Source organism: Rhamphochromis sp. 'chilingali', assembly GCF_963969265.1.
Source record: "Rhamphochromis sp. 'chilingali' genome assembly, chromosome: 6".
Classification (NCBI taxonomy): Eukaryota; Metazoa; Chordata; class Actinopteri; order Cichliformes; family Cichlidae; genus Rhamphochromis; species Rhamphochromis sp. 'chilingali'.
In genome coordinates this window covers 38,903,219-38,921,063 of record NC_137933.1, presented here as the reverse complement: position 1 = coordinate 38,921,063, position 17,845 = coordinate 38,903,219, and the positions used below count along the sequence as shown (strand labels likewise).

Genomic DNA, 17,845 nt, shown 5'->3' with positions numbered 1-17,845 from the left:
AACTGTCAGAATACATCCATCATACACTTTAGCTGCTGCCTGGATGATTAAATGGATTCACTTAATCTGATTTTGGTAAAACTACACTCAATGGCAGGAGTGCTAGTGGGAGGAATACAATAAACTTCTGCAGAAGTTTTAAATATTGATATTTCCCCTAAAAAAACACCTTCCCTTAACAGGTTGCTTTTCCTGGAATGTTACAAAAATAAGATGATGAATGTGGCCAGGTGAAATGTAATATATGTGGGCACCGAATGAGATTAAATGCTGCCATAAAGAGTGTGGTAGATTAGTTTCACCTTGTGAAGGAATTGTGTCCTCTGAGCAGGATGGGGTTGTGGTCTCTGTGCTATATCCACTGGAGTACTGCAGGGAGTCTCTGTTGCTCTTCTGCTGCTCCATGCTGAGTCCCCTGGTAAGCACCATGGCCAGGTCACTGGCTGCTGGAGAAACCTCCTCTCCATGCTGAGAACATACAATGAAACACTGCACTGGAGTTTGAGCAACCCGCTGTTTGAAAACTAAACCCTAATCTACAAATTGAATAGAATAAAAAAGGTTTCTGGTCCTAAAATGCAGTAGCAAAAAGAAAAGAGTTTTGTTTTTTGTTTCATTTGTAAACATCCACCTGAGAACCTGGAAGTGTTTTGCCTGTGCCGTACCTTGTGTTGACAAGGACACTTGTGTTCACAGCCTTTTGTAGACATATATAGGCTTTGTATGCTTTTTCTAAATTGACAACTAAGTCAAGTCTTTAGCTGACTGTCTCAGATGTATTCCACAGTGAATGATATATGAGCTGCTGAGGGCCATGTGACACATCAAACTTATTGGTAATGTCACAAGAAAAGCAATGGTGTGCTTGGTTTCAACGTAACTTTATTCTTTCATGAGTTATTTACAAGTTTCTCTTTGTTCACAGCCATTGACATGTCGAAGAGGTTAACACGTGAGGAGGAGATCGAAATTGCGTTGATATCTGGTGAACGCAGTAACTGGGTCATTGCAGCAGATTTCAATGCAAGACACCTTACGAGACCACCCATCTCCCATGCTACAGTTAGCAAACTGCTTGCTAAGTTTCGTGAAACTGGTTCAGTGTTGGATTTGCCAAAATGTGGACGCAAGAAAACTGTCACTAATGAAGAAACATCAGTGGCTGTCCTAGCTTCATTCAGCAGGAGCCCACAGCGTAGCACAGTCGAACATCCCTTCGGCGGATATTAGCTACTCACAAATGGCACCCTTACAAACTCCAGCTACTGCAGCATCTCAGCGAGGATGACCCAGATCGGCGCACAGAATTTGCAGAATGGGCAAAACAAAAATTGGAACAGGACCCTCAGTTCACGCTGAAGATTTTGTTCAGTGATGAGGCAAACTTTTATGTGAGTGGTGAAGTTAACAAACAAAACCACCGCTATTGGTCTGACACTAACCCACATTGGATGGATCCCTCCAAGACTGTTGGACCAACAAAAGTGATGGTTTAGTGTGGTATATGGGGTACGACGATAGTGGGTCCATTCTTCCATCCATCCATCTTCATCCGCTTTATCCGAGACCAGGTCGCGGGGGCAGCAGCCTAAGCAAAGAGGCCCAGACCTCCCTCTCCCCAGCCACCTCCTCCAGCTTATCCGGGGGAACACCAAGGCGTTCCCAGGCCAGCCGAGAGATATAATCTCTCCAGCGTGTCCTGGGTCTGCCCCGGGGCCTCCTCCTGGTGGGACATGCCTGGAACACCTCACCCAGGAGGCGCCCAGGGGGCATCCTTGTCAGATGCCCGAACCACCTCAGCTGGCTCCTTTCGATGTGGAGCAGCAGCTGCTCTACTCTGAGCCCCTCCCGGATGGCCGAACTTCTCACCCTATCTCTAAGGGAGAGATAGGGTGGGTCCATTCTTCATCAATGGAAACCTCAAGGCCACGGGATATTTGAAATTGCTACATGATGATGTGTTTCCCTCTTTATGCACTGAAGCTGGCACGTTTCCTGAGTTTTTCCAGCAAGATGGTGCACCACCACATTATGGGTGCCAGGTCCGAGCATTCCTAGATGAACAGTTTCCTGGAAAGTGGATTGGTCGTCGTGGGCCAGTTGAATGGCCCCCAAGGTCTCCCGATCTGACCCGCTTAGACTTTTATTTTTGGGGTCATCTGAAGGCAATTGTCTATGGTGTGAAGATACGAGATGTGCAGCACCTGAAACTACGGATACTGGATGCCTGTGCTGGCATTTCTCCTGTGGCGTTGCTATCAGTGTGTGAAGAGTGGGAGAAGAGGGTTGCATTGACAATCCAACACAATGGGCAGCACATTGAACACATTTTATAAGTGGTCAGAAACTTGTAAATAACTCATGAAAGAATAAAGTTACATTGAAACCAAGGACACCATTGTTTTTCTTGTGACATTACCAATATGTTTGATGTGTCACATGGCCCTCTTCCTATTGAAAAAACAAAAGTTGTATCCAAGATGGCCGACTTCTAAATGGCCACCATGGTCACCACCTATCTTGAGGAGTTTGCCCCCTCACATATACTAATGTGCCAAAAACAGGACTTTAATATCACCAACCATTCCCATTTTATTACGGTTTTATCCATATAAATGGCCCACCCTGTACTATAGGCCATACTTTATACATATTCATGCATTTGTACAGACGTACACACAAATTGCTATCTTCAGCCCGTGTTTCAGTATCATCAACTTCACTATTACCTTGGCAGCGATGTTAGCTGGCGTCATCCTGGCTCTCTGCCCATCATCAGGATGTGATGGCCCAGCATATCCCTGGGAGCCCGGTGATGCCTCACTCTCCCTCAGCCTATCAAGAGGTTCCCTTCTTCGCTGGACTGCCGCTGCAGCCACAGGCTGCTCATACTGACCTGCTTTGGACCAGTCCTGAAGAGGTGAGCGGAATTAATAAACAGGAAGTAGGTGGTAACATTAGCACACACGACTTGTCCACTATCCAGCAGTTTGATGCCCTTCATCTGAGTGCAGAAAGAGGGGGCCTTTATGGGTACATCAAGGACTGTGTGCAGGTCAGAATGTGTGGAACAGAGGCCTTTTCGAGTGTTAGAGAGCATGTATATGTTGATGACCTTTGACCCTGCTTGGTTTTGGTCAGTTACCAGTTGGCAGACTGTAAAACCAATGAGGCAGATGAAGCCAAATAAAATGCACACAAAGCAAGTGGGGATGAACACTTGCAATGAAGCAGTGCAATGTGGTTATGAATGAGTTAATCAGGTGATAAAAAGTAAAAGAAAATAAATTCTATGCATTAACTTGTTAAACAGAAACAGAAGAAAATGTGCAACTGAAGAAATGGAAGCGAATGGAGAACAAACCTTCCACATAGGAACCTTTGATGTGGGAGAGGAGGAGCTGGATCCAGGGGGGCGGTTATAGGGTGGGGACGCAGGAACAGGAAGAATGACAGAGAGAGGCCGGGTGGAGCCAGAGTGAAAAAGAGCGGGGCGGAAGGTAGCGAAGGACGAGCCAAACTGCGGGACGAGAGACACAGTCATGTCATCAGAGAATGGAAAAGCCACAGACATGAAGCAAGAGTGAGCGGGAGACAGGCAGACAGACATTATATATATATATATATATATATATATATATATATATATATATACAGAGAGAGAGAGAGAGAGAGAGAGAGAGAGCCAGCTACTGGGCCACACACGACAACAAAAGCCAAACATGTGTACACACACACACCAAATTCTAAGAAACAGATAGACAATACAGCTGAAACCAAAATGGGCCTCTTGAAACACAATTAGTTACTGCTGCCATGCATCAAAATGACTCTATATGCAAGTTAAGTGTGATTAGAGTGGGACTAAGCCTCTACATCAACAAAGCCTACTTCTAATTTTTAGTCAGATACTGTATGTTTAACACGTTTATGTTGATGTATTTGTAGCAAAAATTCAGATTGATGAATTGTTGCACTTGTGCATCAGGTACCACAGAAGACTTGGGTAGTTCTGCATATTTGTGGGATTTGTACAGTGATCAAGGAAAGGCTTAAAGTAAAGGAGCTCAGGTAGAAATCACAGTAACTCTGCTTTTGTTGCATGTACATGGAGCTGTTGCACCATTTTCCCAAAGGTGCTGGATGTGGATACAGTGAGATGAGCTGATGAAACTGATCTAAAGGGTTTTAGATCAGTTTTAGGGGAGCAGGCAAATTTTAATTGTCTCGTGAGTTTTTAATGGAACGTGTCATGTGTCTAGTGTGTCTGCCTCAGATTCCATGATGATTTAATTAAGAACATCCAGAAATAACCAATACATGCAATGCACAGGAGAGACTGCAAGTCTGCCTCGTGATGCTTATGCTAAATCTTGTCAAGATAACCAGTGAAAGTGGGGCACACGGTCCAGCTTGACAATGTGTATCAGTCAAATTAGAGATGGATCACAGATGGTTGTGAACACGTCAAGGGAAAGAGAAGCAGTATATGCAAGCTGGTACGGAGGACAGATGCTGCTTAAGATCAGAAATGAATATTTATTTTGCCTTGCAAGCATGATTTATATAATGGTGTGCAAACTGGCTAAAGAATGTATAATGGAAGAGGAGGAGACAAGTTCCCAAACATAAATAAAACAAGTCTCTGATTTTGTAGAGCTTTATTTGGGTATGTCTCCATCAATTAAAAGCACAGAAGACCGGCGTTACATGCTCCTATTTTCAGTTGGTAAGCAGGGGAAGATGCAAATGGCTGTAAATCTTAAAGCCAACTTTGCAACTGGCACCAATGTGTAGGTGGTTTATGCTGAGGAAGATACAACTTTGCCCCATGTGCCTATGAAAACAGAGCTCTCCAATGCTAATTGCTGCAATGAACATTTTTTTTAAATTGGAGAAAATGCATAAATTCAACCAAACCCTCGTGTCTCAAATACATTTGCCTCACTATTCTCTTGTGAGTAAGTGGGCGGTGTTTGATATGATGTTGCTTAATGGTACCACAAAGCTTTCTCTGCTGGAGAACACATCAAGGCCCCAGAGATTTAATACTGTCAGCTCTACACCAAGTTTGACTTACCATTCAGAAATCAAAGTCTCCTTCTGTTCTCGGAAATCCCTGAAAATCTTATGAACGTCCTGCTACCTTGATGAGTGTAACGTCTCATTTTAAACAGCATGTGTTGTGCGCTACCTTGTAATTCTGTATCAACAATGACTTTATACTACCACAATTATCACAGCTGTTTAAAAAATTGCTCAATCTTATATGAAATTACATTTTGTTGTTCTTGCCTGATGTCTCTGGAAAACACTACAGATAATATAGGTGTGAATCTGACGGGTGTTCAGTGGAAATCTGGTTGATTTGGACAAGATGAGGAAACTTGAAGTAAACTTAAATGAAGCAGAGCTTAATTTTTAATTTCAAGTAATTCATTTATCTTTTCCCCCCCCCACCAATCATTAAGCTGTATTTGTAAATATATCCTAAACTGAGAGTTTAACTTAAGAATAAACCAGCACTGTCAGGGAAAACTAATCTCTCGACAGTGATGTCACAGACTGACCACAAGTATGATGTATGATTGTATGATTACTGTGTAAAAATCTTAAAGGACACACATTATGCTAACTAGAATAATTTTGTATGATCCACAGCTCACAATAATTCCTGTTTCTCTTATACTGGGCCTTCATTCCATCCTCCATGTGAAGCAAATCATTATAGCCCCCCTCTCTTTAAGTTGGGCCCCGCTACTGGGACATAGACCCACTATATACTCAATGCTACATGTATGCACCATGCATACATAGCGTGAATATGAATAAGTATGAATAAGTATCAAGTGAAACTAACAGAAGAATAGTTATGTCTAACAATCATAACTAAGAATAATTTTTGAGGGTAAAAACAAACAAGAGTCTTTTGACACTATAAAAATCATCTAATTTTTTATTCATTTTTTCGGCTCTTTAATTGGAGCATGCCAGAGAAGGTTTGGGAGCCACTGCTTAAAGCTAATTTTCACACAAGGATGGGTCGTCTGTGTTTACAATGACAGCTGTGCATATTAGTGATATCCTCTCGCTCTGACATGATACAGAGGAGGAAGCTCTCAGAAACAGAGTGTTAGGAAAGTCTGAAGCCTGAGCTTTTGGCTCATAAGGACTACTTGTACACACACTGACCTTTATTTGTTAACTTTTTAGGACCACACTTTTATTGCTTTAATGTTTTTTATGCTGCATTTCAGACTGTCCATGTTATATATTATGAATAAGAATACTTACAGTGGTGGGGGAGCTGCATTCACTGACTGACTGGCATGTTTCTGAGGCCTCTGATGATGCTGAGCTGGATGATTTCTACACCAGGAAAGAAATAAGAGTGACACAAACCGATAAGAGTTTAGACCAAGAACCAAAACACATGTGTGAAACTTAATGTTTTTCATTAGATATCCAGTAATTAAATTCTATTCAAATATTTGTCCTTTGTTATTTTAAAGTTACACTGAAATGTTTAGTTTACCTGCTGGCTGTCCTTAAAATAGAGACCAAAAATTTTGTGTCATTGTCTTTTTCAGGCTGTGCGTGTGTCATTGGAAGCCAGCAATTTAAGCCACAGTAACTCTGAACGGGTCACATAAATAATGTAAATTTGTCCATGAGGCATTTGTACCTGACTAGTGATGTCTGAGGGCATAGGTGAGGGTGGCTTGGAGTAGATGTTGGCATCCTGGGACACGAAGCCCGAATCATGTGAGGAGACACTGCTGAGGCGGTGGGCAGCAATGCCCCCCGGTGGTGGAGGCTGGTGCGGCAGGCTGCTGCGGTAGCGACAGGAGGAGGAGGATGATGAGGTGGGCGAGTGGGGCAAGGAGCCTCCGCCACCAACACCACCACTACCACCTCCCCCTGACGAACGGGAGGCACTACTGTGGGTGCTGTTTACACTGCTGTTGGGGGAGGAAGGTGTAGAGGAGAAGGGAGGGGGCAGAGCGATGGAGGTGTGAGGAATGTGGAGGTGATGATTCCCAGCGTAGAGCGAAGGCAGTATCAGAGAGAGACAGCATGATTAGAGAAGTAATGGTGGAATTCAGAGAGAAGAAGTGGGGTTGGTTGTTGTAGAAAGTGATAGATTGACAATTAAAGGAAGTGTTGGAAGTTCGTATGATGGGTTGAAGGACCAAGAGGAGTTTACAGCAAATCGTTGGTTCATCAGGTCAGTGAAAACCCGCAGTGCGATGCGCAGTAAAGCCACACACCAGGAACAGTTGAAAGTAGAGACCCGCAACAAAATCAGGTAAGCAAAGATCCAGCAGGAGAGAAAGAGGGCAAATCACATGAATGCACACAAACAAGACACAAGTAATAGAAGATAAGTGAAAAAGAGTACACAGAATGGCAGTTGTTTTGAGTGGAAAAGTGGGAAAGAAAAGGACAGGAGGGGGTAGACAGAGGGTGTGTAAACTTAGAAGGATCCAGCACACACACATCTATACACACAGTAAACACTGAAGGCAAAATGCTGTGAATCCGCTTCACATGCACTGACACTCATACAGTTTGCTTCACAGAACCATAGAAATCAGTTTGTAGTCTTTTGAAAGTATTTAGTTTTGTTTATGCATTTGGCTTATAAAAGAGAGGCTGTCATAACTTATCTTAAGGCCAAAGTCCTAGATTCTTTATTATCATTTATTTATAATGCTTTTCTGTCTGAAGGCAGTGCTTCTGCTGAGGATGACCCAATCATCAAAAGCTTGTTGAAGCACCAACTTCATCAGATGTATAAATGACGTCTTGATGCATTCTCAATCATCCAGGAAAGTAAATCTCCAAAAGTTGATTCTGTTCATCTGGACGTAGCGTTTTGTGGGAGAAACGTTTCGTCACTCATCCAAGTGACTTCTTCAGTCTCAGCTGACTGCAGGTTTCCCCAATCTTATAAACAGTACATTTGCATAATGACTGAAACCAGCCCACTGAAGGAACAATGGGCTGGGAGGTCAGTTCCCTAATCTTAATCATGCAAATTCTCATGACCATTGATCAACAACCACTGACTAAAACATCTGAGTGACCTCACTGGAGGATGAACATCTGACTCTCATCATCCACTGGAGCACAAACTGGGTGTCATCAGGACACTACAACACAGAGCGAACACCATCCCCACAGACACAGCAGCCAGGGAGGCAGAAGAACAGCACATCAAGAAGGCCCTGAGTAAATGTGGTTATCCCAGCTGGACTTTTGTCAAAGCTGGAAAGGCACCTAAAGAAAGCTCCAGCCGATCCAGGAGAGAAGGACAACCGCTCCATAAGCGAAAACCTGTAGTGATCCCATATGTGTCAGGAGTATCAGAACAGTTGAGACACTTTTTTTTTTTTAACACCGGGTTTCTGTGGCTTTTAAACCCCAAAACACGCTGCGCCAAAAACTGGTCCACCCCAAGGATCGGGTCCCCCGAGTAACATAGTGTACGCTGTTAAGTGCCAGGAGGATTGGCAGGATTTATACATCAGGGAAATCAAACAACCTCTGGCGAAGCAGATGGCACAACACAGAAGAGCTACCTCGTCAGGCCAGGACTCTGCAGTCTATTTACACCTACAGGCCAGTGGACACTCTTTCAATGATGAGGATGTAACATCCTGGACAGGGAAGAATACTGGTTTGAGCGTGGAGTCAAGGAGGCCATTTAAGTGAAAAGGGAAAGACCGTCTATGAATCGAAGAGGGGGCCTAAGGGTACATCTTTCGCCATCTTAGAATGCTGTGATTGCAGCCATTCCCCAACTCTCTGTGAATGGTACTCATGGCCATTGATCAGTGGGCTTTGATCAGTGGTTGTTGATCAATGGTCATGAGAATTTGCATGATTAAGATTAAGGAACTGACCTCCTAGCCCATTGTTCCTTCAGTGGGCTGGTTTCAGTCATTATGCAAATGTGCTGTTTATAAGATTGAAACCTGCAGTCAGCTGAGACTGAAGAAGTCACTTGGATGAGTGACAAAACGTTTCTCCCACAAAACGCTACATCCAGATGAACAGAATCAACTTTTGGAGATGTATAAATGACCTTTCATTTCAACAGACATTTGGATTTAAAGAGAAACATCCTTTTTTCTGATGCCCTTTCAACTACCTGAACAGGCAACCTTTCACTCAGCATTTTCTAATTTGCTGGCTAAGTTTACTTTTTAATATTTTTCAGTCAGTTTTTGGCAGTCATCATGTTTTAATGGCCATGTTAGAGCTATATGTGGTCCAGTTTGATCTAAATTGGGTCCTATAATTATGCAGAATCACCACAGCCTGATTATGAAGGAACATTTCTGGGGTTAAATGAGTGGCTCTATCACCCATAGACACTTGTTTTTCGGGGACTGCACAGAATGTAATGGCAGACTGACATGTAGACAAAACGACTGACAATCACACTGACATATAAACATCAAGGATGGCTCCTCTTTCTGATACTCAGAACACTGCCTATGTGTGTATGGATAAGAGTGTATTTGTGTGTGAGTACCTGCACATGCTGCTCTTGCGTGAGCCAGAGCTGCTTGGGGATGACGGAGGGGTCTGATAGGACCAGCTGTAATCGGACCCCTTTAGATCTTTAATCACCTGAGAGAACGTGTAGGAGTCAGAGGTTTGTCTTCTATTTGTTTCTGTCTTTGTGTATTCTGGATGTCATGTTTGCGTATGCTTTTCACCTGTTCACTGGCAGGGGGCAGTTTGTGCGGATCAGTTGTCAGCACAGTGAGGTCATCGATGATGGCCTGGAGATGGGTGATCTCGCCCAGCATAGCAATCTCTCCATTCTTAAAACAAGATAGAAAACATTTTTACTTTTTCTTTTACACTAAAGTCCAAAAATTCTCAGTGTACAGTTTCCACAACAACCATAACACAGTTAATTATACTCAAAGCTCTAGTTATTTTTATGTATGATTATTTTTCGTGATATAATTAAACTGTAAATTAGGTACTGTAAGCAAAGCAGTTTAGTTTCTTGTCTTTATAAAGATAATGTGGTTGAAGTGTCAGTACGACACATAAAGTAACAACTCATTTTACACGTTTTTGCTTTACATTGTTTATTAATTAATGGTTTTCTGCAAGATAAATGTTATACTGATGCTATTCTTTAAAGTGTCTCCCATCAGTACAGCCCAAGGTTGTTCATTTTAGCCTTATAGTTTTGTAGCTAAATACATGTGTTTTTTTTTTAATGGGGCAATATCAAACAATGGCCTCTGGCATAAGGGTTCAAATACAGTAATTATCAGTGGAGCTGTTCAGTGAACATGCTTCTCTGTACGGCACTTCAAAAGTTACTTTAGACAGTGCTTGCCCTCATCTGTCCATCTTTCCTCCTGCTGTTAAAGTCTATCACATTTCCTCCATATGTGTCCTCACCACAACTGGCTGAAGGAAACCAATGAAGGTGCAGAAGCGACCCCTCTCCTCCACCAGGGCACGGCGCACCGCCTGCTTCTCAGTCTCCTCCATCAGCAGGCACATGTCGGTCACATCCTGCATGGCACTGTCGAGCTGTGGCTGCAGGTCCCCTCGCCCTGGGTGGGAGAAGGCGCAGCAGTGGGTGAGAGACGTTTATCAAACGAGAGAGCAGAGACTGACACAGGAAGGTAGAGGTTTTCATCAGAGGGTGAAAATGAAAAAGGAAAGAAAAGATGGAGGTGTGGAAAAGTGTTAATGTAACTAAATGTGGATATCTCTCTGTCAAGCTTTGCTTTCCATAATGCAGGAGTTCATCCAACCACTAGTACAGATTATAAAATTTTGACCAAGACAAAAAAAGCAGCAACTTGTTTATGTGTTTGTTTTTAAGCTATTTTAGCTCTGTATTTGTTCTAATGTTAATGTGCAGTAGTCAGTTTCCTAACTTTTCGCTAAAAGTTTTGCTAAAAATGTAATGTTATCATATCTGTTGTAACTATACTGCAATACCTTGATAATAAAAGCTTAAATATAAGTGCATATGTAATCTGAAAAAAGAAATTCTATCTGCTATCTCTAAAAATACATCAAATGCAGTAAATGGAAAGCAAGACATGAAAATTTCTTTGTAGTTTTACAGCATGTAAGAGCAGAATGAGGAACAAAATGGCAGAGATAACAGACGAGGAGGGGTAGCATGAGAGTCAGACTGAAGCCTGCAGTGTCACTACAAAGCTGATAGTAACAGCTACAAGTCATGCAGGAGTCAAGGAAGAAGTTCAGTTACATCATGCATTGTTAAAAGTGACACTACACGACAGCTAACTACAGACACTGAGCTCTAATCTGTCACGAGGGGCAAAACTTGTTTAGGAAGCATTGGAGCTAGTTCATGTAGTTTTTAAAAAGGTCATGGTTACAAGTTTCATTAGTTTCAATGGAGAATTAAAAGCTAAACCCCAGTTGACCATTTAGGTGTAATAAATAAACTGTCATGTTGTTGTTGGCTCAGTAGAATGATGCCCATTACAAGCAAGGCTGGATTGCCCACTGGGCACAGTATGTAACTATTCAGGTGATCCGAAAGGTTGAGGTTCAAAATGTGACATTCAATTTGTGGTAAAAAGACTACAAATAATTATGTTTGTGCAGAAAAGTCAGAAGTATATTTTAACCTATAAATTAACATCACTTAATAACATTGCTACCCCACCTCATGAATCACCGGTCACAAAAAAATCTCAATATCAGTTGTTTCAGGCAAATTAAAATTTTCTGACTGAAACCTTCCAACATCAAAATGCATGATCTTCTACAATGACCCTAACACGTCTGCTCTGTAGAAGATAATGAAAGTTTTTTATCATTTTTTCTGTGTTGATTTAAAGCTTTAAATCTTCAAATCTGGTCATGCAGACTTTTGAACATTGTCTGGTTTCTCTGGCACCAAAGGAGGAATAAAATATGGGAAATACAACACAAATACAAACGTCAGTTTTTCCGTTGGCCACTGGGCAAACTGTTTTCTGCACATTTTCTGCACACAGACTAGAATGGAGGACTTAGCTGATTAAAATGAAGAAAACAGACTGAGAGTGATGCAGTTCAGGACACACACAGCACGTGTTTCATGTTTAAACTAGAGTGGCACCAGCCTAAAAGCACCTGTGTTGTAATGGGGCCTCAGATAGAAATTTGGCTTTAAGGCTTTATTATTTCAGCTTGCAATGTGCTTATATGGTGTACTTGACAAAATAATTGTATGCTAATTACATTACCATAAACTCATAACTAATTAATAACAATTTATGCACCGAGAGCGAGTTAAATTAAACAAAAGCCTACAGCTTATTATGGGAGTCCCTGTGGTGGGTTAATCCAGCCCTGATAAGGTTCTCTCTATTCCCCTTAAGTCTGCTTACATGACTATTTCATTATGAAAGACAATTTCCTGATATACCCCCAAAACTTTTCCATGACCTCAAATTTAGTAATAATCACTGCCTGCAGGCAAATGCTGGAAATTTAAAAAGAAAAGGATGTGATGCGGTAGAGCAGCGAGCGGCAGGCTGATACTTACCCTGCATCTCTATAGAAATACCAGAGGGGAGGAGAGACAGAAAGACGTAGCAGTGAGAGGGGGAGACAGAAAAAAAGGAAGCAAAGTAAGGAAAGAGAAAGGAAACAGAGAGAGAGTGACAGGGGCGGGGAGAGCAGAAATAGCAGAACTCATTGTTAGGGTTAGTACAAGGAAGCCATCACAAGACAGCCACAGTGCCAAATGTTAGAGCAAAATAACACAGCTGCAACCAAAAGTTCAATCCAGAAACAATAATATCCTCAAGCATCAGCTGCGATGGGGCTTATCAGACACAGGAACAGACATTGCACAGTTTAACTGTTAATCTAGTCCTGTTAAAGGATAGTTTAGGTTTTCAAAAGTGGAGCTGTCTCATTTTGGAGATGCACCCAGGTATGCAACATTGTGGAAACATTGTGCCAGTGTGGAAGAGATCAGCATCAAAACGTATTTTAGCCACATGAACTCTCATGTCATGTGAACTAGAATGTCTGATGGCTTTAAACATTGCATGGATAGAAGTTCAGACTGAGGACTAAGGAGAAAGGGCAGTGTGACGTCGCGGTATGCTTTTGTACTTTTTTAAAAAACACATTTTGCTGCTGACCCTTGAAAGCAGGACTTTGCTTATCTGTTACACTGGTAACTTTTCAGTTACAGTACATACAGTAGGTGTGTGATAACTTCTACAATAGGTAACGCACTGACTACTGTGAAGCGCCTCATACAAACCCCCCGTCAAAGATATCAGACTATCGTTTTAAGATAATTTCTTATATTACCCTTGTTTTATGTGAGAAAATGACATCTCTAAGCATATAACTTGCATTCAGATTCACAGTCACTGGGTTGCTTTTGAAGGTGTGGACTTCCTAAAGAAATCAGGCTAGAAAAAACTGACATGATCATGACGGGACTTTTTATCAATACAAACGAAATCTTTAGTGAGAAACAAACTGAAAACTAAGATTCATAATTTATATTAAATAGTAGCCTCTCTAATATACATTATTGCTTCACAGGAAACCTCTGAAGACAGGCTGAATTTAAATTCTTCTTCTTTTTTCACTGATTTTGATCATATATGATTTGAAGCAAAAAAAAAACTTACCAATTTAAATGGTGCAAACTTTTTTGAGGTACCAGTATCAACATTATCATTATTATTATTGTTATCACATTACCAACATTCTAAGCGTTTGTTCACAGCAAACCTCTCAATTTTTTATTTTTTTTTGCTTTCCATAGGGGCGCATTTTTCGCCTTACAAATACTGTTTACTCTGTTTCCAACATACTAATGTGCTTACAAGCCATTCTCCCTAAACAGAATTTAAAGATTAAATAGCTGTTTCCTGTAAAATGTTAACTTTTTTCTTTTTCTGTTTCAGTCCATTAGTTGTGTTTGTGCCAGCACAGCACAACAAACACAGCTAGCCTCATCCAACTACTGCAGTAATAAATGCTAATGCAAACCCCACCTAACTAAGTAAAGAGGAATGACATATTAACATATTGACTTGCTTTTCTGTTTAATAATTGTAAAGACAAAAATGATGGACTCTCACAAAGACTGCCCCAGGAAACTAAGTCCAAGAGTTACCTGTGCTTTGGACGACAATTTGTTTTCTTATTTTTCCCATGAGGCAATGCAACTGTAGGCTACGTAAAGGCTACCAGAGTGTGGAATACTACACCAGAGGACCTGACCTCTACAATATGGTAATGTAAACCCACCTGACACAGTCAGGCATGAGTTACTGTGCATATAGAAGGAAAAGCTCCATCATAGCTGTAGGAAAACATTTTGGAAGTTGTCCTCATGATGCAGGCTGAGAGACTGTAATGAGCGTGCAAAGTATTCATCAAAGCAAAATGTGGCTACTTTAAAGATACTTCAAATTGAAAGTGCATTTTGCTTTCCCCCCTCTCTTTCTACATAAATATACATTTAAATTCTGACAAACCCTTGAATGAGTGTTATATACTCATTCAAGGGTTTATGTTTTATATAAAATATAAAACAACAATTTCAATAATGATAAATAATTATCTTGAAATATATTTTAGACAACTTGCATGTGTAAATTAATCTGCCTGGCAACTGAACGGAAGCAGCAGCAGAAAGAAACCAACAATTATTGGCTGCTGCCTCACTGGGTAAAGCGATTCAGGACAAATGAGAAAAGATCTGTAATTTTTCAGAACGCCACCAGATGGCAATATAAACTTATAACGACTCAAGTTACTGTTTGGATGATGCTCACGTAGTCTGTTATCAAGAGTGCCAGTCAGATACAAAATGGCTCATTTTTTGTGATTAACTGCAGCCTTACACTTACGATGTTGTGTTTAGATAAATAACAGTAGGAACAATGAACTGGATATCTAAATATATTTACAGCTGCAATACATAAAACACACAAACAGCACTTTACAAGAACTGTCTGAGTGACAACCATGAGCCTGAGCTTGACTGTTAGACAGCTGATCGTTACCTTTACGAGCCTTCTTCTGCAGTTTCATGGTGTCAGATGATTTCTTCTTGATCTCGTGACGTGACCTCTTGTACTCTTGACAGAGAATAAAGAGAGATGTTTTAGAAAAACGAATGCAAAAGCTGCTGAGCAAACTCATACTGTCTTGCATTTCCAATAATAACTCAAATAGAAACAATATTAACTTTCAGGAACCGAAACCACCAAGAGGTCAGCGAAACACTGATTATTATGTTTGGTTTCAGATGTACCCGCTCCCGTTTAGACACTGTTGTATACAAAGGTATAGTTTTAGAACCGAATGATGTGGAAGCAAATGTTTAAGTAAGATTACCTGTTTACTGCGGAAACACATATTAACAGGTAAATATCCTGTTTATATTGACAAAGGCTAGTTCTACTCCTGCATATGAACATACAGTTTGGTTTGGAAAAAATTTTCATGGTGTCAGGTTTCAGTCTGATCATAGTCTGAGTAGTATGGTTTATGGAATGAGGAAAAGACAACATGTATTTGGCACAATGATATCCTAACAACACTGGCTTTGTCTTTTTTAAAGCATTTGTAAAGAATGACCAGCGCACAGAGCAGGAAGTGTCCCGGCTACGTCAGAAGCCCCAAAACATGCTTTGCCTCAAAGTTTAGGTCAACTATCTGACACCCTGGCAGTGGGACAGATAATGGAACAGATAACTTGATGAGAATACTTCCTTGGCATTTTCAGACATGATTCTTTGGCTGTTTGACAGTTAGGACATCTGCAGGCATTACTTTTCCAGCTGCTGGGGTACAAGCTTACAAGGAGTGACGATGAGCAGGTAAAGAGGAGCGTAGCTCTAAGAAGCTGCAATGTGATCAAGGTAGGCATACACGCCACATGCAGCGCTGCTGAAACCCCATTTTAAAATGGTGTGCAGAGTTTGCTTTTTCTGTTCACTGCTAGCCTGTGCTAGCATAGCAATGGTGCAGCCCAGCTGATCAAACATTTGCCCTTCTGTTAGAGCCGTACATAAGCAGTACACTTAAAGCTACTTCAGCGGTGAGGATATGGGGTTAGAATTTAGTGATGTTGAAGTTGAATGAATAAGCAAATCTGGGATGTCTGTGTACCTTTGGCGTGATCCTTATCCAGCTGGTTGGCTGTCTTTTTCCAGTCCTCAATCTTGTCCTGAAGAGGAGTGATAAGACTCTCCATCAAAGCACTGTGGGAGAGACAAAGAAGTAGATATTTGAATGCAAGTTAGATGCACTGGCAGTATTAGAGACAGTGAGCAGGGATTCATTAAATAGTTCCTAAGTGTGACATTGTGACAAATGACTGGTTTAATGTAAACCTGCAATATTCAGATCTCCACAGAACAGTGCAAAAAGTACAAAACATATTTCTGAAAACATGTTAATGTATACATCACCTCCACCTATTGTTCTACTTCAGAATTTTAGTAACTGGACATTTTCCCACAACATGTCCACACATGCATACACATGTGATACACATGCTCAAATATTAAGATAAATGCATGACTATTACGACATGTGTACATCTTTTATGTAAAGCCACACAAGAGCTTGAAGATAAATCATTCATCAAAAACCCCGTCATTACCACAGTCATAGATCATTATCGCCATTACCATCATCATCAGCGTAATAGCTTTTGCTGTGGAAAAGTCATTAGAAAGTAGAAAAAATGAAGATAAAGGCAAACAATGGTTGAAAGCAGACTCTGGTGAGGTTTCCAGAGCGGTTTGCATTGTGTGCCATAGCTATATTTATTTACAGCCACTTCAATATGGATAGACAGACCAATGTTCCTAATGGAGTCCATATTGCTGTCAAGAAAACCTCACCAAACATGTGCCCCATCATAAAACAAAGACAGCTTTACTTGGAAATACACACATAGTTGAGCATTTTCTGACTTCTGAAAGATCCTGATGGGCTGCAGTTTAGGATCAGAGGAAAAAGTTACAGAAGGGAACAAATTCCTACTTGAAATAAGGGAGCTTGAAGGATAATTTCTTACTTGGTGAACTGACGAAGTTTGGCCTCAATGCTGCGATGCCTCATGCACATCCTGGTCAGAGCTGATCCGATATCTCTGGTTGCCCCTGGAAAAACAAACCAGGATCTTATTGTGAAGCATAAAATCTCCTAGTAAATTTACCACAAAGACCTCTTTTTTCTGTTCCACAAAAACATAGATCACAAAGCTGTGATCAATATTTACGTTACAGCTCGCTGTGTGCTGTGTAATGTAATGCAGTTAAAAGCGCTGCATCTTTCAAACACACGAACAGCTACACAGACTTTGTATTATTTTACCTCCAGCCAGTGTTTACACAAGACACCGATCTGCCTCGTGTAGACACTACGCGCACACCCCGGCTTCATCCAAATAAAGCAGTGTCTTGTGAGTGTGTGTGTATCCTGTGCAGGGACCCAGTTTCGTGAGTAGCTAACCTGCAGCTGTAAACAGCAGTCTATTTTAAGGCAGTAGATCCATGTGGAAAAAGTTGACCTCAGAGTTTAAGTCAATTTAAGTGATGGCAGAGACTGCTAACTTCCAAACAAGGTGCTCAGATCTGTTGCCGCTGCGCTACAGGTTGAAAGCCTGCACAAGAAAAGTGATTAAAGCTTTATTCTCAATGCTTTAAATGCTACGCATTTAAAGACTTTTAAACAGAAGTCAGGCTTATATAGTATACCTTACCTAGAGAGACCATAATCTCTACTGCCAGTGAAATGTATATAGCAGAAAATTCAGATTAAACAGCAACCAAATGGG

The 17,845-nt window shown here is 41.2% G+C and overlaps 1 protein-coding gene across 3 annotated transcripts in view; it reads right to left on the bottom strand.

The window, feature by feature from the left end:
- The window catches only part of LOC308398285 (protein MTSS 2-like), an 82,417-nt gene that overhangs the window by 11,079 nt on the left and 53,493 nt on the right, over window positions 1-17,845 (bottom strand). The window contains exons 4-14 of one of the 3 annotated variants that reach the window (XM_080884836.1): window positions 17,084-17,168; window positions 16,168-16,259; window positions 15,057-15,131; window positions 10,438-10,595; window positions 9,732-9,839; window positions 9,545-9,642; window positions 6,686-6,962; window positions 6,295-6,369; window positions 3,365-3,520; window positions 2,730-2,912; window positions 303-468 (exon numbers count right to left, since the gene is read on the bottom strand). In XM_080884836.1, the coding sequence (XP_080740962.1) occupies window positions 303-468; window positions 2,730-2,912; window positions 3,365-3,520; window positions 6,295-6,369; window positions 6,686-6,962; window positions 9,545-9,642; window positions 9,732-9,839; window positions 10,438-10,595; window positions 15,057-15,131; window positions 16,168-16,259; window positions 17,084-17,168 (1,473 nt within the window). The remainder of the gene's footprint in view (window positions 1-302; window positions 469-2,729; window positions 2,913-3,364; window positions 3,521-6,294; window positions 6,370-6,685; window positions 6,963-9,544; window positions 9,643-9,731; window positions 9,840-10,437; window positions 10,596-15,056; window positions 15,132-16,167; window positions 16,260-17,083; window positions 17,169-17,845) is intronic. The other 2 variants (XM_080884837.1, XM_080884838.1) reach the window with 2 other exon arrangements.